Source organism: Rhinopithecus bieti, unplaced genomic scaffold (assembly GCF_001698545.2).
Source record: "Rhinopithecus bieti isolate Rb0 unplaced genomic scaffold, ASM169854v2 scaffold_34943, whole genome shotgun sequence".
Taxonomy (NCBI): domain Eukaryota; kingdom Metazoa; phylum Chordata; class Mammalia; order Primates; family Cercopithecidae; genus Rhinopithecus; species Rhinopithecus bieti.
In genome coordinates this window covers 230,195-258,133 of record NW_016815584.1, presented here as the reverse complement: position 1 = coordinate 258,133, position 27,939 = coordinate 230,195, and the positions used below count along the sequence as shown (strand labels likewise).

The window sequence follows — 27,939 nt, the reverse complement described above, 5'->3', positions numbered from 1 at the left end:
TATGACATCTTAAAAAGTATTCACAGTCCATTTACAGTCCAGATGCAGTTTATCAATCAGGATCATTTTTACCATAACAATCTTACTTGGTAATACAGCTGACATTCTACCTTTATTGGATTTCCAGAGAAACAGAGATTAGTAAGTTAATCTAATTTTTTCATGTAGAAGGAGAAAGAATTTTGTTAATCCTTTATTCAATGAGTGTTTCTAATCTTTTATTATAAAAATTCTACAAGGAATACAATTATGTTTCCTTATATATAGATACAGAATGTTTTATCTTATATACCCTGAAGTGGCATTTGCTGGGTTATATGATTCACATCTTAAAAAATTTACTTGCAATTGCCAAATTGCTCTTGAAATACTCTTAGCAAGTTTTCCCCTCATTAGCAGCATAGAAGAACTCCTGTCTCTTTACACCCTTGTAAACACTTGTTATTTCTTATATAACACCCCACCCTCTCTATCTGTGTTTCCTGCATTTCTCAAATAAACTACTTACAGTCATTTTTTAAGATTTGCTTCTGGAAGAACCCAATGTAAGAGATTTGGTACAGAAGTGGTCATACAGAGCAAATACATAAATGAGATTTTGGAATTAAATTATTCATGGCCAGAAGGGAACAAGGATCCCATTATTAGCAGTAGGTGCAGCGGTGATAAGTAGTGAAAGATCACAGCATCATAATTATTAATTGTGGTGAATTGGCATGGGGTTCATGTGTAAGCTGTTGCGGTAACTTATGCGATATACTTAGGGTTTGAGAAGTACTGTGATAATGGTAATTTTATGTGCTGTGGAGCTGGTTATTTATTGTCAGGTGCCATCAGGGAAGAGCAATAACAAAATGGAAGCAGCCGAGACCACTGTGTCTTTCACCATCTCTAATCAGTGGTGATCTTTGGAAGATAATGGCTGCTGCTTCCTATCTGCCTTTCAAATCTTGTGCAAATGCTCTTTTGTATTCAGAATTACAAAAAGAAGGGGATTCTGGGCACTGTCTTTTCCAGTGCAGCCACATCAACAATAGAATAATCCAATATAGAAAGCCAAGAGCCAAGTTCAGTGATGGCTGCTTAGTTCACCGGTGTGCTCTATTGCACACTGTCAACTGGGCGTCTTTCCCGTCCCTTTACTATACTCCTTTGCTTTGCTAGGGAAGAAACACAAACTACAATTCACACAAGCCCTTTCATTCATTTAGTTTTAATTCTACAAACAAGAGGCATTTGGGAATAATATCGGGCAAGCAGAAAAGAAAGAGAAACCATTATTCTTCTGTAGGGGCTATGTGCAGGCAGCCCAGATTACCAGCTGTGGTTGACTTCTGGGTTTTTTCTTAAGAATCACTCATTTTGGTGTCACAGGCAGCTGGAGGATGCATCACACCTCAAAATTTCATGTAATCAGTCTTTCTTATCTTTGCTTCATTAGCCCTTCCAATGGTTGGATGTCTAATTTTGTGTATTAAATCTTACTTTTTAAAATAATTTTAAAAATAACTTTTATTTTAGAAAGTTAATATGTGCGTCATAGAAAGCTGAAAAACACAAGAAGGAAAGAACAAAGTCATTCACCATCACAAGCACTTTATAGTTTGATATGTCCTGTGTGTGTATATAGACAACATCCAATTTTATGTGTGATTGAAATCATACAGTATATATGATGCTTTTCCACACACCATGAATATTTACCAATTCAAAATCCCAAAGCTATATGAGCATTTTGATAACAAAGAATATACCACATCAACTCAATCTGTTAGAAAAAAAAGTAATCCTGCCTTTCTTGGGGACAAAAATTTCATAGAAGACAAAAATGGAAACAGGCCTCTAGGTAAAAGTACTGTCAGAGTTACAATTAAAATACCACATTCCCTTTAATGGTCAATTTAAAAAGAGATGTAAAGCGACAGAGTACACTAAGTATAAGGTTTCTAAGAGAATTCATTTTCAGATTTGTACTATTAAAATATTAGCAAGAACGTATGTTTTCATTGCATTACTTAGTGTATTCCTATAGTACAGCCCAAAGAGATGCACATACATCAATAGCTATTATCAAAATGTAAATATAAACATATCTGCATACACCTCTCCCTTTATACTTCCTTCTGCCCTTCAGCTGCCAATCTACTGAACACATCCTGATATATATACTGCTCAGAGGTGGTTTAACAACAATTCCATGTCCAAGGTGCATCTTTTCTATCAAGTATAAAAAATATATTTACAAAGTGGCTAACCCACCAGCTCTACTTTTTCTCATATGTTGTCACCTCAGGGCCTGTATAAAGCTTAGATGTTGCAAAATAAAGATTGAACTTTATCCACGATAAGCACAGGCAAGTTACAAAAATGCACATATAAACCTATGGTTATAATCTAAAAAAGTCACCTAGATATGGAAATATTAGCAAAGAGCCCTTCCCTCCATCCTTCCTCTTCTTTCTCTTCCTCTTCTTTCACCATTCTAGTGACTAAGTACCAGATTACATCCAGCTCCAAGAGATGGATTAACAAAGGTCACTGCCAGTAGATAGGCCTTCTTAAAAATCAGCAAAAGGACATTTATAAAGGGATTATTTTACCACCTCTACCTTTGACATACTTTGGGCATTAGAACTTGTTTATCTTTTAATATACAGCAATATTAACAAAAACACATACAGAAAAATGGTTAGACGATCTGACCTAATCCAACTCACAGGCACAAAACTTCTCTCTGCATACTTCCTGTTCCCCCTATCTCCAACCATACAATGAAGTCAGCATACTCTCCAAGACATCAAGTTTAACAATTCCATTCCCCAAATGCAACTACTCCTGTGAAATCACAAAAAATACTCAAATAGTGTTACTTTAGCCTTCTTAATGTACATACTTTAACATATGTTATGTATACTTTGAAATATCCAGAAAGACTAGATGTTCAAATAAGAACTTAAGTTTTCCATTATACACAGAGTAACATTGAATTAACTACTAATACTATAATGTGATAGAGTTAGTTTACTAACTCTATACCTTTGTCATACACTGGTGACCTCTTTAGCATCTAGAAAGACTAGCTATAAATTAGGATTAATGTGTCCTTTATATACACTATGTACAGATAAGGAAAACAAAATGCACAGAAGTAAGAGACAATGGCTAAGCTTGCCTCATTGTAAGTACATTGCCACAGAGCTCTTTACACTTCCTTCTCCTCCCAGGAGCCAGCACACAAACATAATGTGCTCCAGCTCCCAATCAACATTTCATATGAATTTTAAGAAACAGATATTTTTAAAATGTGTTATTTTCTACCTCTACTTTTAACGTCTATGAAGCACTTTAGAACACCAAGAAAGGCAAGATAGGCCGGGCATGGTGGCTCACGCCTGTAATCCCAGCACTTTGGGAGGCCGAGGTGGGTGGATCACCTGAGGTCAGGAGTTCAAGACCAGCCTGGCCAACATGGCGAAACGCCATCTCTACTAAAAATACAAAACAATTAGCTGGGCATGGTGGTGAGTGCCTGTAATCCCAGCTACTTGGGAGGCTGAGGCAGGAGAATCGCTTGAACCCGGGAGGCAGAGGTCGCAGTGAGCTGAAATCGTGCCATTGTACTCTAACCTGGGCTACAAGAGTGAGACTCTGTCTCAAAACAAAAACCCCCCAAAAAACCACACCAAAAAACTAGATATATACAGAACAGAGGTCTCAGAAATAACGCCACACATCTACAACCATCTGATCTTTGACAAACCTGACAAAAACAAGCAATGGGGAAAGGATTCCCTATTTAATAAATGGTGTTGGGAAAACTGCCTGGCCATATGCAGAAAACTGAAACTGAACCTCTTCCTTACACCTTACACAAAAATTAACTCAAGATGAATTAAAGACTTAAATGTAAGACCTAAAACCATAAAAACTCTAGAAGAAAACCTAGGCAATACCATTCAGGATGTAGGCATGGACAACGACTTCACGACCAAAACACCAAAAGTAATGGCAACAAAAGCCAAAATTGACAAATGAGATCTAATTAAACTAAAGAGCTTCTGCACAGCAAAAGAAACTATCATCAGAGTGAACAGGCAATCTACAGAGTGGGAGAAAATCTTTGCAATCTACCTGTCTGACAAAGGGCTAATATCCAGAATCTACAAAGAACTTAAACAAATTTACAAGAAAAAAACAAACAACCCCCATGAAAAAGTGGGCGAAGGGTATGAATAGACATTTCTCCAAAGAAGACATTTATGCCGCCAACAAACATGAAAAAAAATCTCATCATCACTGGTCATTAGAGAAATGCAAATCAAAACCAAGAGATAACATCTCACGCCAGTTAGAATGGTGATCATTAAAAAGTCAGGAAACAACAGATGCTGGAGAGGATGTGGAGAAATAGGAACGCTTATACACTGTTGGTGGGAGTGTAAATTAGTTCAACTATTGTGGAAGACGGTGTGGCGATTCCTCAGGGATCTAGAACCAGTAATACCATTTGATCCAGCAATACTCAAAGGATTAGAAATCATTCTGCTATAAAGACACATACACACGTATGTTTATTACAAGACTGTTCACAATAGCAAAGACTTGGAACCAACCAAAATGCCCATCAATGATAGACTGGATAAAGAAAATGTGGTACATATACACCATGGAATACCATGCATCCATAAAAAAAGGACTAGTTCATGTCTTTTGCAGGGACATGGATGAAGCTGGAAACCATCATTCTCAGCAAACTAACACAGGAACAGAAAACCAAACACCACATGTTCTCACTCATAAGTAGGAGTTGAACAATGAGAACACATGGACACAGGGAAGGGAATATCATACACCGGGACCTGTCAGCGGGAGGGGGTCTAGGGGAGGGATAGCATTAGGAGAAATACCTAATGTGAATGATGGGTTGATAGATGCAGCAAACCACCATGGCACATGTATACCTATGTAACAAACCTGTACATTCTGCACATGTACCCCAGAACTTAAAGTAATAAATAAATAAATAAAATAAAAAGACAAGATATTTCAAAAAATTTCTTAGTATTGTCAACAATATACACAGTAGTGAGGAATAAAATGCACACCTAAAACAGTGGTTATAATATGAAAATGTCTCCTAAGCATGACTAGTCTGGAATAGAACCTTCTCTTCATTCTCACTGCCTTCTGCTCCATGGCCTCTAACCCACTGAATGAACGTGGTGGTGTGTTGCTCCTGGGGTCACTTCTAGAGCTGGTCTAACAAATTTCGTTTCAAAAAGTCGTTTCCAGAAGGTGTTTGCTTTCTACGATTTTTTAAAAGAACAAATGGGCATTTACAAGACATGTGATTTTATTTATTTATTTATTTATTTTTTTGAGATGGAGTTTCACTTTTTTGCCCAGGCTGAAGTGCAATGGCGCGATCTCGGCTCACAGCAACCTCCGCCTCCTGGGTCCAAGTGATTCTCCTGCCTCAGCCTCCCAAGTAGCTGGGATTACAAGCATGTGCCACCATACCCGGCTAATTTTGTATTTTCAGTAAAGATGGGGTTTCCGCATGTTTGTCAGGCTGGTCTCGGACTCTGGACCTCTGGTGATCTACCCGCCTCGGCCTCCCAAAGTGCTGGGATTACAGGTGTGAGCCACCACGCTTGTGAGCCACCACGCTTGGCTGACGTGTGATTTTTCTAACTATATTATATGTCAGCAACCTCTTTAAATCTAGAATGGCTAGGTGGAGCAAAAATTTTCTTTTAAAAGGTTGAGGGAAAAGTTGAGAGTAGCTTTTTCATATTATTTACCTGGGCCTTCTGTAAAGGCCAGTAAATCCTCCCAAATGGTGGTAGGCATTTCCAACCCACCAAATGTGGCATGCGATTTCTCTCTTTGGATATCAAGGTCTGGTTGAACAAAGAGCAACCACCCAATGGCCTGCTAACCACTCCACCTATCCTTGTGGGGGCTCTGCTTACCTTCCAGGCCCTTTTAGGCCTTTGTCCATCATTTCTGGTGGTTTTGGGAGAAGGTAAAGTCTTGTCTAACTGGGACAAAGTGGCCAGCCCGGGACCTGCATCTGTGCAACTCCATGGCCTAATGAAGCTCCTGAGCTTGTGTCTCTAGGCCCGCCTTCTTGGGTTCTCTAAATTACTGCAGCCCTCAGCACCTTCTGGCAGCTGCCATTCTTCTCCCTCTGCCACATCCATTTCCTCCCAAAGGCACGGTGTCCTCCGCAGCTCGGTGAGGCCTTCGCCAAGGCTCAGGAGGATTTCTAGATGTTCTAAAGTGCTTTATAGCCCAGCGAGGTCTGGGTTCAGAGAGGCAGGGCCCCATCTCATCCTCCTCGCCGTGCGCTGCTTCTCACCACATTGTCTGCCTGAACTCTAAATGTCTTTCTACTGAACATTTTTGGATTGTTTTATGAGGAGATCGAAGACCACCTGGTGGCCATCAAGCAGATCATCCAGAGGCAAAACTCCTTAACTGAGGAATTCAGAAGTAGTTGTTAATCGACGTCCCTATTATCAAAACCAGGCTCCTTTCCCAAAAATGTGTAAGTAGCTAGAATTTCTATACATCTCTGGAATGTGTGTATATTGAAACTTATTGTGCAGCCCTTGCTGACATCAAGGCACCAAAATGTCTACAAATGTAATCATTTATCCTGACCTAGGGGGCTAATATGGTCCAAATTACCCTTAAGCTCCTGCTTTAAGGTTCATAAACACTCCTAAGGAAAAATCCACCATGGCTTGCTCAGTCCGCTCTTGCTGAAGTGCCCTGTTGCACTCCTCTATAGCTTTGTTTCTAATAAAGCTTTCCTTTTCAAACCCACACTGCTGTGGGTAAATTCTTATTACCGTGAGCCAATCACTTTCCGTTGCCATGGTGCTGACACCTAGCCCAACATTTCTGTTTGCCAGACTGATTTTTGACTGACAACACATCTGTGTGAATTCAAGTCCTTGAAACAGAGCTTCTGAGGCTTGAAGTCAGACCATTTGAATACATCTGTTATCAGTTGGGAATTTGCTTAAGCATTTTTTTCATTGATTACACAGTTCTACTGTATTTCACTCAAATCTACTGCTACGGTTCCTCTATGACATTCATCTCCTTATGAAATCATGGTGATACGGCTTGGACCTGTGTCCCCACCCAAATCTTGTGTTCAATTGTAATCCCCAGTGTTGGAGGTGGGGCCTGGTGGGAGGTGGTTGGATTACTGGGGTGGATCTTTCATGAATAGTTTAGCACCATTCCCTTGCTTCTGTTCTTGAAATAGTGAGTGAGTTCTTGTGAGATCTGGTTGTTTAAAAGTGTGTGGCAGCTTCCTGCACTCTCTCTCACTCCTGTTTTTGCCATGTAAGATGCCGTGCTTCAGCTTTGCCTTTCACCATGATTGGAAGCTTCCCAAGGGTCCCAGAAGCATAAGCCTCTATGCTTCCTGTACAGTCTGCAGAACCGTGAGCCAATTAAATCTCTTTTCTTTATAAATTACCCAGTCTCAGGTATCTCTTTACAGCAATGCAACAATAGACTAATACACCAGGTGTGGAAAATAGATTCCCTCAAAGGAATGGAGGGTGGTTACAATACTAAGGACAAGGTTTCCTTGGAAAAAGTAAAGAAATTTAGGGACAGTGAAACTGCTCACTCCATATTTCTGCTTAGACTTCAGGTAGAGTCAGTTAGATGAATGGGCCAAAAGAACCAGGAAAAGGAGGAAGATACAGCTTGATCACAGAGATCTGGCACCGGGTAAGAGGGCAAAGGAAGAGAGCCTTTGTATAGACCCAAATAATACCCAGATCTAAATTTGCTTCCCAAGTTTAGGGTTTGTTAATATTGACACCTTGCTGCAGGACCATGTAGCTGCTGTCTCTGAATTCAGGGAGAGTCAATGTTCCAGGAAGCGCAATGGAAGGCTTCCAGGTTCAAAGATAAATGTTAGTGGACTGGCAGAAAAACGACATCCTTCTTACCAAGTTTGTCCTGGGAACATCCAGAGATTTTTATTATAAGTTGACTACACAAGAACAGTGAGAGTAAACAGCATTTGTTTTAGCTACTGTGACTTCAGTACTACTGTGAAAGAAAAATTTGTGAATATTGGAGTTTCTTCCTCATGCTGATCCCAGAAGTGCTTCACTGATACCTTGTCTGTCTGCTTAGATCAGTGTTCTCAAAGATTATTTTGTAAATGCATATAACACTGGCTGTATCACAAACACCTGAGGAGATTTTTAACTTCCAGGACCTTGATTCTGAACATTTTGATTCTGTAAGTGAAGAGATCTCCAGATCTGTATTTTAAAGATGATCACCAACTAACTCTTACATGAAGAGAAGTGTCATCCTTGCTATACATCATTCTATACATAAGCAGATGTGTCTCTACCAATCCTGGAAGCTGAGATGGAGCTTATTCTTTGGTCTTTTGAGGCAAATCCAAATTATTTGAGCATCTTATCCTGTGATAAAAGTAACTATTGGTCAATAGTATTGGTGGATGGACATATGTAGAGGGTATATAATCAAGGCTAAATGTCCATTAAAAGTTTAATATCACAACATTTTGCCTCATGCACATAGGCCAGTCACATTATCTGGGAATCATTTCTTCTCCTATAGGAAAAGAAAGTGATGCCGGATAATTGGATTCAATGACTTTAATTACTATATTTTTTCATTACTAAGAGTTATAGGTTCTTTACTTTTTAATCAATATATATACAAGATAAAATTCCATTTTTCTTTGAAAAGAATTTATTGTGTTTCTATAATTGATGCCTTAAATGTGAAGCAATATGATGTTTCAAGTAGTAGCAATTCCTCAACCAAAGACCATTCATTTATTCATGCATTTGTGTATTTAAGAAGTGTTTCCTAACCACCTGCTGAGTGTATGGCATTGTACTAGGTATGGGAATACAGCAGTGAAAAAAAGCTTAAGTCTCTGTCATCTCAAATAATCTACTAATAATTAAACATGTGCTACTGACATTCTTCCGGTTTTACCCTAAAAACCTGCTTATATGATATTTTAGTGGATCATGGGGTGGGCAAAGATGGCTAAATAAGAAAAAGTAAAATGAATTATCCTCAGAAATGTCGTGGTATGAAAATAACTTGCAAGTCAGACAGTGTGCTGTAAAAAATGGGGTTATAAAAAAGACCAACTATTCTTCGGATATACAAAGAACTATCAAAACAGGGAACATGTGTCTTAAAAAAAAAAAAAAAAAAAAAGCCAGAAGTGAAGATACAGGGTGGACTTTTGAGAGAACAGTCAACAATCTTTTGAGTTTGGGATCTTGCCCACAAGGGGGTGCATCTTCCTAACACATTCACATTTCCTGCTCGCTCTCATCCCTTCAGTGTGACCTTAATCTTTCCTCACATTAAGAAGACAAGACCCAAGGACACCAGAGGGTCTAAAAATGAACTCTTTTCCAGGACCAGCTATTGCACTATTCTTAATGTTTGGTAAGTAAAATGGCACTTAAAACTTAGAATCTTTTGTTCCATTATGTTGATGTAATCTGTAACCACCGTTTTCTCTAAGGGGTACAGCTCAGATCATGTCTAAGATAACTTGGTATAACTTATTTTTTTTTTTTTTCAGGGGAAATCAATGGAGATTCAGTGGTCCAGACAGAAGGTCAAGTCCTCCTTTCTGAAGGGGATTCCCTGATTGTGAACTGCTCCTATGAAAGCACACAGTACCCTTCCCTTTTCTGGTATGTCCAATATCCTGGAGAAGGTCCACAGCTCCTCCTGAAAGCCATGATGGCCAATGACAAGGAAAGCAACAAAGGTTTTGAAGCCACATACCATAAAGAAACCACTTCTTTCCACTTGAAGAAAGACTCAGTTCAAGAGTCAGACTCAGCGGTGTACTTCTGTGCTCTGAGTGACACAGTGACAGGGACTGCAGGGGAAGCTGAGCACAAACTCTGAGCGGAATGAGGAACCTGGCTGCTGAGTGTTAGCCACTGTGATCCACTCTGGTTAGGGACCAGGAGCTACTCTACTATTGTTGATGCCCACCACTCACCCCAGGCACTCTTAGTGTGAAAGCCATCCAAATAAATGCTAAAACACGATAGAATAACTAAAAGTAAAAATGCCTCACACCAGATACTTTAACAGTGAGAATGAAAACAGAATGTCACCAAAGTTCTTCAACCTTGTTTGAAATTTGTGATTTAAAAAGTATAAAACCTCAAGATAAATGAAATGGTCTAGCTGTTTATCCCTGTATAAAATGTAGCCTCCTGACCTTGTCTCAGGCCATCCAAAGTAATAGTAATGTTTACAGACACAGATGTGACAGATGAAGTTGCAAATGCTTAATATATACCTGAATGGGTATACATTCAGCTGGGGCAAGTTGGGGTGATTTCTTAGGAAAACTTCTGCCCAACAAATAATAGGTTCTTAAAGAAAAAAAAAGAATTATAAATGGAAGAAGTCAAATTTTCCTTGTTTGCAGATGATATGATTTTATATTTGGAAAACCTAAAGACTCCACAAAAAACCTTAGAACTAAAATTCAGTAAACTTGCAAGATACAGAATCAACATACAAAATCAGTAGCATTTCTATATGTCAACAGTAAACAATCTGAAAAAGAAATAAAAAAGTAATCCTATTTATGATGGCCACGAATGAAATTAAATAACTAGGGATTAACTTAATCAAAGAAGTGAAGATCTCTATAATGAAAAGTATAAAACACTGATGAAAGAAATTGAAGATGACACCAAAAAACACTCCATGTTCATGGATTGTAAGTATTAATATTGATAAAATATCCATACTACCCCAAACAGTCTACAGATTCAGTACAATCTCTATCAAAATACCAATGACATTCTTCTCAGAAATAGAAAAAAAATCCTAAAATTTATATGGAACCACAAAAGACGCAGAATAGCCAAAGTTATCATAAAAAAGAACAAAACTGGAAGAATAATATTACCTGACTTTAAATTGTACTACTGAGCTATGGTAATCAAAACAGCATGGTACTGGCATAAAATCAGATACATAGACCAATGGAACAGAATAGAGAACCCGGAAACAAATTCACACATCTACAGTGAGCTCATTTTTGACAAAGGTGCCAAGAACATACACTGGGGAAATGACAGTCTTTTCCACAAATGGTGCTGGAAAAACTGGATATCCATGTGCAGAAGGATGAAACTAGACCACTGTCTTTCACCATATACAAAAATAAAATAAAAATGGATTAAAGACTTAAATTTAATATCACAAACTCTGGAAATACTACAAGAAAACACAGGGGAAAATCTCCAGGACATTGGTTTGGGCAAAAATTTCTTGAGCAACAGCCCACAAGCGCAGGCAATCAAAGTAAAAAGGGGCAAATGTGATCACATCAAGTTAAAGCACTCTATACAGCAAAAGATACAATCAACAAAGTGAAAAGACAATACACAGAGTGGTGAAAAATATTTGCAAACTACCCATCTGACAAGGGATTAATAACCAGAATATATGAGGAACTTAAACAACTGTATAGGAAAAGACGAAATAATCTGATTAAAAAAACAGGCAGAAGATTTGTATAGACATTTCTCAAAAGAAGATGTACAAATTGTAAATGGGCATATGAAAAGGTTTTTGACATCATTGACCATCAGAGAAAGGCAAATCAAAACTAAAACGAGATAGTATCTCATCCCAGTTAAAATGTCTTATATCCAAAAGACAGGCAATAGCAAATGCTGGCGAGGATTGAGGAAAAGGGAACCCTCATACACTATTGATTGGAATGTAAAATAGTACAATCACTATGGAGAACAGTTTTAGTTTCCTCAAAAAACTAAAAATAGAGCTACTATGTGATATAGTTGGGTATATACCCAAAGAAAGGAAATTAGTATATCAAGGAGATATCTGTACCCCCCATTTGTTGTGACACTGTTCACAATAGCTAAGATTTGGAAGCAATGTAAGTGTTTATGAGTCAATGAATGGATAAAGAAAATGTGGTACATATACGCAATAGTACTATTCAGCCATAAAAAAGAATGAGATTCTGTCATTTGCAACTACATGGATGAAACTAGAGATCATTATGCTAAGTGAAATAAGCCAGGCACAGAAAGACAAACATCACATGTTCTTACCTATTTGTGGGATCTAAAAATCAAAACAATTGAAATCAGGAACATAGAGAGTAGGAGGATGGTCTGAGGCTGCAAAGGTAGTGGGGTGGGAGGGGGAGATGGGGATGGTTAATGGGTACCAAAAATTAGAAAGAATAAGACCCATCATTTGATAGCACAACAGGGTGACTATAGTTAATAATAATTGTACATCTAAAAATAACTAAAAGAGTGTAATTGAATTGTTTGTAACACAAAGGATAAATGCTTGGAGAGAAGGACACCCTATTCTCCATGATGTGACTAGTTCACATTGCATGTCTGTATCAAAACAGCTCATGTACTACATGATATATACACCTAGCATGCACCTACAAAAGTGAAAATAAAATAAGTAAAATTAAAAAATCACTAATATTAAAGAAATATAAGAAATAATGGAAGAGGAGAGAGTAGAACATGTGATCACATATATGGAAAAAGAAGATGGAACATTTCTTAGTTTCTATTTTGGGAAATTACATGACATGCATAGACTGGTTTTGCCCAAAAATGTGACTAATCCCTAAAAAATATGACTCATGGCCAGGCATGGCGGCTCACGCCTGTAATTCCAGCATTTTGGCAGGCGGAGGTTGGTGGATTACCTAAGGTCAGGAGTTTGAGACCAGGCTGGTAAACTCCATCTCTACTAAAAATACAAAAATTAGCTAGGCATAGTGGCGGGTGTCTGTAATCCCATCTACTCGGGAGGTTGAGGCAAGAGAATCACTTGAACTTGGGAGACAGAGGTTGCAGTGAGCTGAGACTGTGCCATTGCACTCCAGCCTGGGCAATAGAGTGATATTCTGTCTTAAAAAAATGACTTGTGCCTAAAAGATACCTTGCTGAGATATTATGGCAATAGAGACTTTTAGTTTCCATAATATCTCAGCAAGATGGCTTTTTCTCACTAAGACATTACTTAAGATGAATAGGTAGTTCAGAGTCTGAAGATGAAAACTATTGAGATGAAACTTTTTCTATGTAGATTTGTGTGAGAAAGGAATCTTATAGCTTCCCCAATGTCTTTCAAGCCATTTCTTCTACAGAAGGGGAGTAACAGACGGAGCAGTAGATGGTGAGTAGATCTTCTCTATGAGAAGATAAAGAATGGCAAAAGGAAGAATTTTTTGATTTAATTGCAGATATCTTGGCCTCTTTGCAAATATTGGAGATTTTCTTTTGGTTGTCTATTGAAGGTGTTTAACACATATCAGTCAGTTTATTGACCCATAAGGAGTACACTTTGCTCTTTATAAGGGTCCTTATGCACAAAAAGTGAGAGTAAGAGAATGGTATGCAAGATCCCCTGTTTCACAGGCTACAAAGAAATTGAACTATTCAGATTACTGATATCATAATTGACACTGAAGATACCTTGACTTTGAATCTTTCATTTTTCATGATCGCCCTGCTTCAGTTTCTCTCTTCCCTTTTAATTTTATTCCAGAGGACTCAATTTAGATCTTATTAGGTAGCTGAGATAATAACTACTTATACAAAATAAATATTTTATGTACATGGGAAAAATAACTGTAGATGGTTCAAATGACTATGCAAAACGTCTCTGACTTTTGGCTACCACGTGACCAGGCTGCAAATTTTCCAAACTTTTATGCTCTGCTTTCATTTTAAATATAAGTTCCAGTTTCAGGTCCTTTCTTTGCTCACACGTATAAGCATAGGCTGTTACAAGCAGCCAGGCCACATCTTAAACACTTTGCTGCTTAGAAATTTCTTCTGCCAGATACCCTAAATCATTACTCTCAAGTTCAAAGTTCCACAGATCCCTAGGGCAGAGACACAATGTGGCCAAGCTCTTTGCTGAAGCATAACAAAAGTGACCTTTGCTTCAATTATCAAGAAATTCTCTGCTTCCGCCTGACACCTCATCAGCCTGGACTTTGCAGTCCATGTCACTATCAGCATTTTGGTCACAGCCATTCAACAAGTATCTAGGAAGTTTCAAACTCTCCCCTATCTTCCTGTCTTCTTCTGAGCCCTCCAAACTGTTCCAACCTCTACCTGATACACAGTTACAAAGTCGCTTCCGCATTTTTGGCTATCTTTTCAGGAGCACCCCACTCCTGGTATCAGTTTACTGTATTAATCTGTTTTCACACTGCTGGTAAAGACATACCCAAGACTGGGAAATTTACAAAAGAAAGAGGTTTAATTGGACTTATAGTTCCACGTGGCTGGAAAAGCCTCACAATCATGGCAGAAGGCAAGGAAGAGCAAGTTATGTCTTACATGGATGGCAGCAGGTAAAGAGAACTTGTGCAGGAAAACTACCCCTTATAATAACCATCAGATCTCGTGAGACTTACTATTATGAGAATGGCATGGGGAAGACCTGCTCCCATAATTCAATTTCCTTCCACTGGGCCCCTCTTACAACATGTGGGAATTCAAGATGAGATTTGGGTGGGGACACAACCAAACCATATCAACTTCTTTGCTTACTAATATGCACTTACAGTTTCTAAGTGTTTTTCGTGTCTTGATAGCTTATTTATTTTTAGTAGTGAATAATATTCCATTGTCTGGATATACTACCTTTTATTTATCCATTTATCTCCTGAAGGGCATCTTGGTTGCTTCCAAGTTTTGGCAATTAAGAATATAGCTGGTATAAATATCTCTTTGCAGGTTTTGGTGTCGAAATAAGTTGTAACTACTTTATGTAATTACCAAGAAGCACAACTGCTGGACTGCATGGCAAGACTATGTTTAGTTTTGTAAGAAGCTGCCAAACTGTCTCTTAAAGTGGCTGTACCATTTTGCATTCTCACCAGGAATAAATGAGATTTCCTGTTGTTCCACATGCTCACCAGCATTTGGTGTTGTCAGAGGTCTGGAACTTGGGCATTGGAATAGATGTGTGAGGGTATCTCATTGTTTTAATTTAAATTTTCCCAATGGCATATGATATGAAGCATCTTTTCATATGTTCATTTGCCATTTGTGTATCTTCTTTGGTGAGTGAAGTGTCTGTCAAGGTCTTTGGTCCATTTTTAAATCAGGTCGTTTGTTTTCTTATTATTGAATTTTACAGCTTCTTGTATATTTTGGATAACAATCCTTTTTTGTTTTTGCAATTATTTTCTCCCACTCTCTGGTTTTTCTTCTCATTTTCTTGACATTGTTTTTTACAGAGTAGAAATTTAAATTTTTATGAAGCTCAGTTTATTATTGATTTCTTTCATTGATCATGCATTTGTTGTTGCATTTAATGACTCATTCCCATGCCCAAAGTCATCTAGGTTTTCTTCTATATTATCTTTTGGAGTTTTATAGTTTTGCATTTTACATTTAGGTTTATAATCCATTTTGAGTTAATTTTTGAAGAGTGTAAAGTCTGTGTCTATATTCATTTTCATATGTATATATATTTTTGGCCTGTGGATATCCAGTTGTTCCTGCATCATTTGTTAAAAAGACTATCTTTGCCCCACTGTATTTCCTTTGCTCCTGTATCAAAAATCAGTTGACTTTGTGTATGCAGGTATATTTATAGGTTCTCTATTCTGTTCCATTGATCTATTTGTCTCTTCTTTCATAAATGTCACACTTTCTTAATTAATGTAGCTTTATGTTAGGTTTTGAAATTAGGTAATATCAGTCTTTTGATTTGTTCATGTCTTTCAGAATTGTGTTTGTTACTCTGGTTTTTTACCTTTCCATATAAGCTGTAAAAAGAGTTCATCAGTGTCCCTCCAAAAATCTTGCTGGGCTTTTGATTGTCATTACACTGAACCTGTAGATCAAGCTGGGAAGGATAAACATTTTGACAATATTGAGTCTTCTTATTTATGAACATGGAATTCTTCATTTCTGTAGTTGTCCTTTGATTTCTTTCATCAGAGATTTATAGTTTTCTTTATGTAAATCTTGTACATATTTTGCTAGATTTATACCTACATATTTTACCTTTTGGTGCCAATGTAATTGTTTTATGTTTTTAGTTTAAATTACACTTGTTTATTGCTGCAGTATAAGAAAATGAATATGTATATAATGTATATAATAATAAATACATGTATACAATATATCTTAGTTTCTATGTTAACTTTGCATCCAGGAAACCTTGCTACTATTGCTTATTAGTTCCAGGAGTTTTCTTTTTGTCAATTCTTTTGAATTTTTTTAAGTAGATGATCTTGTCATCTGGGAAGAAAGTTTTATTTTTTCCTGCTCAATCTGTATAGCTTTTCTTTTCTTGTCTTAGTGCAGTAGCTAGGACTCCTGGTATGATGCTGAAAAGGAGTTGAGAGAAGGGACATCCCTGCCTTGTTCCTGATCACAGTGAGAAAATTTCAGTTTTCTCGTTATCAGGTGTGGTGTTAGCTGTAGGTTTTTGTAGATATTGTTTACTGTTTTGAGAAAGTTCTTCTCTATTCTTGTTTTACTGAGTTTTTGTTTTTTTGTTATGATTAGGTGTTGAATTTTCCTAAATGCCTTTTCTGCATCATTGATAAGATCATGTGATTTTCCTCTTTAGCCTGTTAATGTGATGAATTACATTAAATGACTTTCAAATCTGAACGAACCTTGCTATTTGTTTCCCTTGTTCTTTGTTCTTATTTTTGTCTTCCACTCTTTATTTTTTAAAAAATAATTCCTTCTCTGGTTCTTTAAGGATTTTTTTTTTAAACGTATGATTTTCTTTTTTCTTTTATTTTGGTGGTTGGCAGGGTGGGGACATGGCCTCACTGTGCCCAGGCTGGAGTACAGTGATGTGATCTTGGCTCACTACAGCCTTAACCTCTTGGGCTCAAGAGATCCTCCTGCCTCAGCCTCCAGAGTAGCTGGGACTGCAGGCATGCGCCACCATATCCAGCTAATTTTTGTGGTTTTTTTTTTGCAGAGGTGGGGCTTTGCCATGTTGCCCAGGTTGGTCTCTAAATGCTGAGCTCAAGCGATTCACCCACCCCAGCCTCCCAAAGTGCTGGAATTACTGGCATGTGCCCAGCCTATCTGTGATTTTCTATAATTTAAAAAGGAAATATTTGGCTATTTTGTTTTGTTTTGGTATATATACTGCTGTGTGTTCTCCGAGCTTCTTGGGTCTGTGGTTTGGTGTCTGACATTATTTGGGGGGAAATTCTTAGTCATTGTTTAAAAACAATCTTTTTTGGTTAACTTCTCTCTTTCTTCTCTATTCGATATTCCCCGTATGTATATGTTACACTTTTTGCAGTTGCCCCAAAGGTTTTAGATTTTTTTCCACTTTTTCTTTTGTCTTTGTTTTCTTTGCTTTTCAGTTTTAGATGTTTCTACTGATCTATCCTTATTTCAGAAATTCTTTCCTTGGCTGTGTCCAGTGTACTAATAAGCTGATCAATGATATTTTTCATTTCTGTGACAGTATTTTGATCTCTAGAAATTTTTTGTGCTTTCTTAGGATTTCCATCTCTGTTAAATTGCCTATCTGTCTGGCATGCTATCTACTTTATTACTGAGCTCTTAGCATATTTTTAAAATTCCTGGTCTGATAATTCCAACATCCCTGATGTGTTTCTCTGATGCTTGCTCTGTCTCTTCAGATTGTTTTTGCCTTTTGATATTTCCTGTAATTTTTTCTTGATAGCCAGACACGATGTACTGGGTAAAAGGAACTGCTGTAAATACGCTGTTAGTGCTGTGGTGGTAAGGTGTGTGGGGAGAGGAAGTGTTCTATAGGCCTACAATTAGTTCTCAGTCTTTTAGTGAGCCTGTTCCTCTGGGCTGTAAACTTCTCTGGTGTTTTAGTCTCCCTCACTCCTCACACACCCTTTAGCTGGAAAAGAATTGTAGAGTGGGCTGAAGTTGGGTATTTCTCTTCCACCAGGTCAGTTAACCTCTGATAAAACCCCAGCAGGTTGGGCTTTGGTTAACTGGTTTCTCCAGAGGGCAGAACTTTGTTAAGCACAGAGTGCTGTAGTGTATTTCAGAATTAGTCCTTTTCCCCTATTCATGCTGGAAGCACAAGGGGATTTTTCTGTGATATTTACTGTGGAAGCCTGGTCAAGTTGCTAAAGATAAAACTTATAAAAGTGTGGCCCCAGCCTCCCCACCCCATGACTCAGCCTTCCTGGAGTTTTTGACTCTCAGACTTGTCCTTTCTGAGCCTAAAACAGTTTTTAAAATACAGTTCAGGTTTTCCTACGTCAGCAATGGTTCCCATAAATGCTTCTGCTTCTGAGTCTTTGTTCTAGTAAGCCACGACTCCCTGCATTCACCTATTTGCCTAATCCTGGGGGCAGTGGTATGCCTGGTGTCCTCACCTTTATTATGGATCCAAGATAAATTGTTGAATTTTCAGTCTGTTCAGCTTTTTACTTATTAGGAGTGAGTAGCAACTTTAAAGCTCCTTACATGCAGAACCAGAGACTAGAAATCATCTGCTATTGTCTTTTTAATATAAATTTTGGAGAACATTCTCTATATTAAGAAAACTTGTCATATAACCATCATATATATGTATATATATCTTCTTAAAAAGTGTATTACCATTTTGACTTTATTTATGATCTTGTTTGTCATTGCAGAATTTAAAAAATACTATATAGTCAAATTTATCAAAAACTTTTTTCATGGATTGTGAGTTATAAGCCCTGCTTAAAAATCCATACCACTCCAAAATGGTAAAATTTTATATTGTATTTTCTTTATGTTTTCAGATTTTTTTTTGTATTTAAATTTTAATAAGAGTGTGTGTGTAAAAAATGAAGTTGATGTCCAGGGATTTTATTTTCTTGTTTTTTTTTTGGTTCATTTTGAGGCTGCCACTCATGCTCAACATCCTTTTCTGAATGACTCATTTTTCTTCATTGATTTAAAATATTTGTCCATTTTCCATGTTTCTTATTTTTCACTACTAAGGTTTTCAACTTAAGCATTTTTTAAAAAACCAAAATGTATTGTTTATTGTAATGATGCATAATACTAATAGCTTACCAAATATGAGAGTAATATGTAGCCAGTCATCACTCAGCTCATGCTAGAAATAAGTATGGGAATATGATGTGAAGAGAAGAATGCTACTAGAGAAGGAGAAAGAGATAAACTATGAGAGTGTGTAGTGAGGTATCATCTAAGGCAATGTAAACTATATGCCCGTAATCTCAAATCTGTCAGTTGTTTTCGGTTGAGAGGACTCAGACAAAGCAGTAGACAATCATGCTCATGAATTGTTCACTGAGTAACAAGTAGACAACCAGCTTTGGAAAACAACGACAACTTGGTATCTTCTTTGTTCTTTTTGAAGGGAGAAATTAAACAGTCAACACTTGGTTTTAGAGTTCTGACAAGTTCCAACTAGTTGAAATGCCTTGAAATTTGCAGCTACTTCAAGTTTGGGATGCTGTCATTGTTCTGGAAGAAGATTTTTGAATTTTTTACTGTTACCACATATGCTCCTTCTTGATGTTTAGTTATATCCACTGCAGAAATTATCATAGCTCTCTGAAAATGTTGTTGAAAATTGATTATATTTCAAATATAGTGCCCCTAACTTAAGCAGAATGAGTACAGACAGGTCTTTTTTGCTGAGATTTCTTCTTCCTACCTCTCCCTCTCCTTCACCCTCTTCCTCCTCTCTCTGTCCTCTGTCCTCTTTTCCTTCTCTTCCTTGACTTTGCTGGACTGATTCCATGATCCTTTCCTGAAGTAAGCATCTCTGGGGTATCAACCCTTACTTTGGACTACAATGCCATTGCCATCAATATTTAAAAGTAATCTCATCATAAGATACCACCTCACACCTGTTAGAATGGTGATTATTAAAAAGTCAGGAAACAAGAGATGCCAGTGAGGATGTGGAGAAATAGGAATGCTTTTACACCGTTGGTGGGAGTGTAAATTAGTTCAATCATTGTGGAAGATGGTGTGGCGATTCCTCAAGGATCTAGAACCAGAAATACCATTTGACCTAGTAATCCCATTACTGGATATATACCCAAATGATTAGAAATCATTCTACTATAAAGATACATGCAAACGTATATTTATTGAGGCACTATTCACAATAGCAAAGACTGGGAACCAACCCAAATGCCCATCAATGATAGACTGGATATAGACAATGTGGCACATACACACCATGGAATACTATGCAGCCATGAAAAAGAATGAGTTCATGTCCTTTGCAGGGACATGGATGAAGCTGGAAGCTATCATTCTCAGCAAACTAACACAGGAACAGAAAATCAAACACCAGCCAGTCGCAGTGGCTCATGCCTATAATCCCGGCACTTTGGGAGGCCGATGTGGGTGGATCACCTGAGGTCAGCAGTTCAAGACCAGCCTGGCCAACATGGTGAAACCTCATGTCTACTAATAATACAAAAAATTAGCTGGGTGTGGTGGTGTGCACCTGTAATCTCGGTTACTTGGGAGCCTGAGGCAGGAGAATCGCTTGAACCTGGGAGGCGGAGGTTGCAGTGAGCTGAGGTCATGCCATTGCACTCCAGCCTGGGCAACAAGAGAGAAAACTCTGTTTGGAAAAAAAAAAAAAAAAAAAGACAGAGAGGAAAAAAAGAAAAGAAAACTGAACACACCACATGTTCTCATTCACAAGTGGGAAGTGAAAAATGAGAACACATGAACACAGGGAGGGAATGTCACACACTGGAGCCAGTTGAGGGGTAAGGGGCAAGCAGAGAGAGAGCATTAGGACAAATACCTGATGCACGTGGGGCTTAAAACCTAGATGATGTGTTGATAGGTACAACAAACCACCATGGCACATGTATACCTATGTAACAAACCTGCATGTTCTGCACATGTATCCCAGAACTTAAAGTTAAAAAAAAAAGTAATCTCATTATAAAGGAAAGCAGCTGTTCACAAGAGCATATAAAACAAACAATGGATCTATATTATTTAGATTCATGCAGATTTAAGACTGTGATGTCTAATATGCAACTCCCTGTATATATCTATTTGTATTGATATAGATATGTATATATCTATATCTATATCTGTATCTATCTATCTATATAGAGAGATTTATTTTAAGGAATTGTTTCATGCAATTTTAGGGGCTGGGAAGTCCAACTTCTGCAGGGCAGGTTGTCAGGCTGGACAACCTGGGAATCATTGATTTTGCAGTTTGAGTTTGAAGACAAGTCTGGAGGCATAATTTCTTCTTCTTCGGAGAACCTAAGTATTTTTCCCTTAAGACCTTCAACTGATTGAACGAGGTCCATTCACATTATGCAGAAAATCTGCATTACTCAAAGTCTACTGATTCAAATATTAATCTCATCTAAAAATACCTTCACAGTGACATCTAGACTGATGTTGGAGCAAATATCCAGGTACTGGGGCCTATCCCAGTGGATGCATAAAATTAGCCATCACACAATCTTTACCTGTAGCAAATCTTTTCCAAAAGCCTACTTTGCTTATACAAGTATGATATACCAACTTTCTTTTTATTGTTTCTGGTATATCTATTTCCATTCTTTCAACTTCTCTGTGCTTTAAATCTGAAATTTAAAATAAATCCTCATATATCTACACTCTCAACTGTTCATAAGCTTCTTATTTCACTGAGAAGATACAAACAATCAGAAGAGAATTTTGAAAAGCTTCAACACTTGCCAGTCACTTGCATCTATGCTCAAATACTCTCTTTACTCTCATTAGAATGTAATCCCATGTGTGCAGGGACTTTGCTTATTCTCAGCACTTATCATCACACCTGAAAATGTAGGCATTTAAAAATAATTGTTGAATTAAAATGAATAATAAAAATACCTCTGTCATTACCAGAACAAAACTATCATTTATTCATTCCCTCAATAAAAATTTATTATATGCCTATTTACAGACAGGCCATATTCTAGCAACTGACAATGTAGCAGAGATAGAACAGATAAAAGTCCCTATCCTAAGGGAGTTTATATTTCAGTTGAAGGCTAAGTTCATGTTAGTCACTACAATAAGCCTTTACACGAATCATCTCTTTTCAATCTTTCAATCTTTCAAAAAAAATTTAGGTGTTATCATACCTATTTTCAGAAGAGAAAGCTAAGGCTTAACTCTCCTATTTAATATCACATAGAGCCAGAATGCAGAGCTTCAAATATATGTCTAAAGTACTAATCTACTGTGCTGATATAGACATAAAAGGGTTTATCGTCTATATTATGTTGCAAATAGTGAGGAGGAAAAAAGCTTAATCAGAAGTTCTAAGCAATTGTAGCTCTGACCCCAAGATGGCAGTATTTGCATTGGCCCCGCCTGCAGGTCTGAATGTGCAATATGTGTAAGATAGCGAAGCCTGGTCTCTAACTGGCTAGGCAGACTCTCTGAGGAACCTTTTGTTTAGTGTTAGAAAAATAGAAGATGTTGAATACACAAGTCAACTTGTGGGAGCAGATCTCTGCAAAATAAAAATGAAGAAGCATCTGAGGACCTGCTTGGTGATTTTGTGGCTTTATTTTTATAGTAAGTTAGTGGAGAGTTTTAGCAAAGTTAACAGAGTAAGTCAAGGGAATATTTTCTTAAGATTTGGGGTGAAGGTGTAGTCCACTGGGATAGGAGGAAGGGAGAAAACGGGACTATTTTCTGTTTCACTTGGGATTCATTGTGGGGAGTAAGGAAGGGATGCAAATTAGACAGTATTAATACTGGATAATGGATCTCTTGAATCTCACTTTGCTTTCTGAATAGGGGAAGTGGCAAAACCAAGTGGAGCAGAGTCCTCAGTCCCTGATCATCCTGGAGGGAAAGAACTGCACTCTTCAATGCAATTATACAGTGAGCCCCTTCAACAACTTAAGGTGGTATAAGCAAGATACTGGGAAAGGTCCCATTTCCCTGACAATCATGACCTTCAGTGAGAACACAAAGTTGAATGGAAGGTACACAGCAACTCTGGATGCAGACACCAAGCAAAGCTCTCTGCACATCACAGCCACCCAGCTCAGCGATTCAGCCTCCTACATCTGTGTGGTGAGCGCACTGTGCTCCCCAGGCACTTGAAGCCAGTATGTAAACCTACACCTGGAGGTTGTCAAGGAGGCATAGAAGTTGGAGTAGACCATTTTTTTTATGCAGAATATAATTTCATAAGTGAGTGAATATTTATCTCTCAGACATGATTCAATGTGAGCTTGAGCCTAGAGTTCTACATAGGCTCAAGTAGGATACATGCCCTCAAGCGAGGATAAAGACATTCTCACTCAACACACAAAGTTAATTGCTACATCTGGGTGTTCCCAAGGGCAAGACAGTCCATCATGCTGTATTACTGCTGCTGAAGTAGATGACAGTGTTGGTTGGAAGGGAGAGATTAGCTTGGTTTGTGATCTGGACACCTACCAGCAGAACGCTGACTAAGTGAAAGAGCAAGAAGTAGATGTGGCTGATGGAAATACCTTGAGAAGTTTCCTTCCCCTGAAAGACATTCAGTTGTCATTTCATGGCTATTCAAGTTCTCAGAAAGCATCCTGTGAGAATACATCTGCTCTTCCCATTTAGCTATGCTCCAGATCAAGGCATCTGTCCAGGTGCTGCACCAACTCTTTATCACCTTCCACCACTGTTCTTTTAGAGGACACTGGAAGGCCAGGGGATCCTGGCAGGCACAGTCACTCTCAGGCAGCAGAACAACTGTGCCAGGCTTTTCAACTATCGGTGTCCTAGAAAAGAGACTTAGGGACAGAATGCCTACCTGCAATTTTGAACTCTGGTTTGCACAACTTAGCTGTGAAGTTCTTTTTGGGACAATTAGAGAAACGTATATATAATTTGAGAATTAGATGAGAAAAGTACTTATTTAAAAGGCAGATATCAACTGTAAAAAACGGGAAGAATATACACCAAGATATTAAAAATGACAATCCCTGTATGGTGGGAATATAATGTTTTACTTTTGTCTTTCCTTGTCTTCTGTGCTTTTAATTTTCTATAGTTCTTGGATTTTCTTTGGTTGAAATAATGATTATTTAAAATAACAAACGTCTTAAAATGTAAAAGATTGCATCTAATCTGTCACTATAAACTCACAGGAATTGATATTTAAAGATGATCAACATTTCAGGATATTGTTGAATAAGATTGATTTGTTATCTTTATGAGCCCTGCAAATAAGTTCATTTCCAAGCTTAGTGAATTGATAATTTGTGAATAAATGAAGCCAGGACCTGGACTGTTCTTTGTAACTAGTCTGGAGATTGCTCAAGTGTCAAGACATCAAAATGCCTTGAATTCTGGAGCAAAAATAAACCTAGATATATTCAGTAACCAGATATTTTTTCCTGTCCTGTATCTCCTTTCAAGTCTTTAGAGTGAAGAAATTAAAGTTCAGATTGCTGCTATAGCAGACTTGTGTAAGTAATTATAAATTAATTGAGGAAAAAGATAAAATACATGAAAATGGAATCAATAGGTAAAATTCCAAGTATGTGGACAAATAAGTTTTAAGGGTATTCTCAGAAGGCAATCACTGTGGGACAGAAAAGATAGGAGAAAGTATCATGGGGAATAGCAAATTTAGTTAGGTCTTGAAGGACAGCCACACATTGAATTTGTTCATTACACAATTATTTATTAAACAAAGAATAGGGCCAGATGCAGTGGCTCATGCTTGTAATCCCAGCACTTTGGGAGGCCAAGGTGGGTGAATCACTTGAAGTCAGGCATTCGAGACCAGCCTGGCTAATATGAGGGAGCCCTGTCTCTACTAAAAATACAAAAATTAGCCAGGCATGGTGGCATGCACCTGTAATCCCAGCTACTAGGGAGGCTGAGGCAGGAGAATAGCTTGAACGCGGGAGGCGGAGGTTGCAGTGAGCTGTGATTGCACAACTGCACTCTAGCAAGTGCAATGGAATGAGAGTCCATCTCAAACAAACAAAACGAAACAAAAAACAAATAATAAGTGACAGGTGTTTTTGTAGGTAGAAGGAGTAGGGTAATAAACAAAACAGATAAATGCAGACACAAAAGACCTTCCATCAGGAGGCTTGAGTCTATATTTGTCTATAGTGTTCACTTTCTTTTACAGGAATATCTTGGGAAGTTTGCATTCCAATATAGGCATTTTCCTTGCTTGCTTAGTTTAGTTTAGTTTTCAGGTTTCACATGGTGATTAAAAGGCATAGGCATTGACATGCTTATCTATCACTTACTAAATTTCATTACCCTGGACAAAATTACATAACCTCAGAGTACCTGCACATCATCAATGGTAATTACACATATCATTGCATGGTCATAAGGATTGAATTAAATTAAATGAATTTAGTTAAATGATTGAATTGCATTGGTAGAAAATAATTTTTAAATTAATGGTAGTTATTCTTGGACATAAATGATACAACAAAGGTAATTTAAAATAAGACAATAAGAAACTTTAAGTATAGATTAAGGTTTACCTTCCACTCTCCTTCTGTTGATTATATTCTTTTACTATGGTTATGGCCAAGAGTCACCCTTTATTTCACATGGGCCTTATCCCATCCAATTATTTGAACTAACAGTATTGGCTTTTTTGTTTGTTTTTATCTCATAGGTTTTCTGCACAGAAAATGAAGCTTTCTTGCTTCTGGTGTAACTTAGTGTAAATTCTATGATGAATCCACATGAGCTTTATGGAGCAGGACTCAGATATAACACCATTATACTGACCTACAGTGCCAATAACTAGATCCATACCTGGGAGCTCATTTAACAGAGCTCTGCATTGGAAAGGAGAGAAAATAATCTTTCTAGGTTTGGGGAGAAATCTTTTTAAGTTATTCAATTTATAACTTGTACATACATGGTAGATACCCAGGAAGTATTATAGATGGAAAAAGGAAAGAGGAACCTCTAGGGGACAAACGCTAGATGCAGCTGACTGAGAATCAGCACCTGGTCCTGCCAGGGTCCTTTTCCATGTTACTTCTTCAGAGATCAGGAGGAGCTGTGTGATCTGTACACGGGTGAGTAAATCTTGTTTCTGGCTGGATGGGGAGACTCTCAGCTTCCTGCAACAAAGAACTATGAATATTCACTCAGAGAAACCAGACATTTGGCTTGATAGTGTTTGAGGGCTCCCAGACCCCAGCCAGAGACCTCACTGAGTCTGAGTGATAAAAATGGAGAAGCCCTTGGGAGTTTCCTTCTTGATTTTCTCCTGGCAGCTGTGCGGTGAGTTACTGGGCTCTGGAAATATCATAAAAAAGAGCAGACTGTAGTATCTTCTTTACAAGTCTGGAAGTTATAGAAGGGTGATTAGGGTCTCAGTGCTCACCTGTGGGGGCTGTGAAACGAGAGTATATTTTCCAAATGAACTTCCGTGAATGAATGTCATCTGTCTGTGGTTCTCTGTTTAAACAGGGGTGAATAGACTGCGTACACTGGAGCAGAGTCCTTCCTTCCTGAGTATCCAGGAGGGAATGCATGCCATTCTTTTTTTGGTTTTTGAGACAGAGTCTCGCTCTGTCGCCCAGGCTGGAGTGCAGTGGCCCAATCTCTGCTCACTGCAAGCTCCGCCTCCCGGGTTCACGCCATTCTCCTGCCTCAGCCTCCAGAGTAGCTGGGACTACAGGCGCCCGCCATCTCACCCGGCTAATTTTTTGTATTTTTAGTAGAGGCGGGGTTTCACCGTGTTAGCCAGGATGGTCTCGATCTCTTGACCTCGTGATCTGCCCGTCTCGGCCTCCCAAAGTGCTGGGATTACAGGCGTGAGCCACCGCGCCCGGCTATACATGCCATTCTTAATTGTACTTATCTGGTGGGAACACTCTTCAATTTCCACTGGTTCCTGCAGGATCCAGGGAGAGGATTTGTGTCTTTGACCTTAATTCAATCAAACTAGAAGGAGCAGGGAGACAAATACTTTAAAGAACTGCTTGGAAAAGAGAAGTTTTATAATGTTTGGAATCTCCCACACTCTCATCCTGGAGATTCAGCCACCTACTTCTGTCCTTTGTGGCAGTGTCCCCCCAGCACCTGCAGCCTGTGCCACAACCTGCAGCCGGCATGCTTGACACAGGCCTGGCCTTGCAGGTGGGAGTGAAGGTTTTTTTTTTTAAATATATAGAAGGAACTTTCTTTATGACCTCTGTCTTCAAAACAGAAGTGAAGGATAATGCATCTTTCTTATGTCATGAATCTGAATTTATACTAAATTAAATTTCCTTTTGTTATTATTGAAATTTCACTCCTCAATGCAGATTGTACAGATTCTGAGACTGTTTGCCTGCAGATTCCTTCCACTGCTTTACTCTTTAAGAGGGCAGACCCCTTTGTGGAGCAGGCTCTGAGTCCATGAAGCAAGTTTTCTCCAGGCTGTACCCTCATCAGGAACATTTTACCCATTTGATCATATCTTCATGATATTTTTGGTATCTATGTAGCATCTATACCATTATTTACTTAATTTAATATTAAATTGACATTTATGTTAAATAGACTTTAAAAATAACTGTGTAAAATTGTCTTCATTTTACCAAATACCATCTGTGAAACCATGTATATTATATAAATAATATATTTAAAGTGCTGGTTATATTTTTCCCAGTGCAAATTAAAATAGTGTCATATATGTAACAATTGAAAAGGTTGTCTGTACACTGCCTGATAGGACCTCTTGTATGAATCACACTAAGAAATACTGCTCCAGCCCATACCCCTCATTTTCTAAATGAAAGAATTTGGATCCACAAGTATGGCATCATTTACTCAAGCATGACTTACAGTAAAATGAAAGCTAGAAGTAGAGGCTAGGCTTTATGATCCCTTGTCAGTTGCTTCTTCCATCAAGGATGCA

General features: G+C 38.1%; 2 gene segments (V, D, J or C); both read left to right on the top strand.

Annotated features, from left to right (window-relative positions):
- The first annotated feature begins 9,415 nt into the window (after nucleotides 1-9,415).
- LOC108516114 (T-cell receptor alpha chain V region CTL-F3-like) lies at nucleotides 9,416-9,963 on the top strand. The segment is given in 2 exon segments: nucleotides 9,416-9,489; nucleotides 9,629-9,963. Coding segments are annotated over 2 exon segments (381 nt in total).
- A 12,541-nt stretch (nucleotides 9,964-22,504) lies between these two features.
- Nucleotides 22,505-23,162, top strand: LOC108516113 (T-cell receptor alpha chain V region 2B4-like). The segment is given in 2 exon segments: nucleotides 22,505-22,633; nucleotides 22,851-23,162. Coding segments are annotated over 2 exon segments (372 nt in total).
- Nucleotides 23,163-27,939: the final 4,777 nt, after the last annotated feature.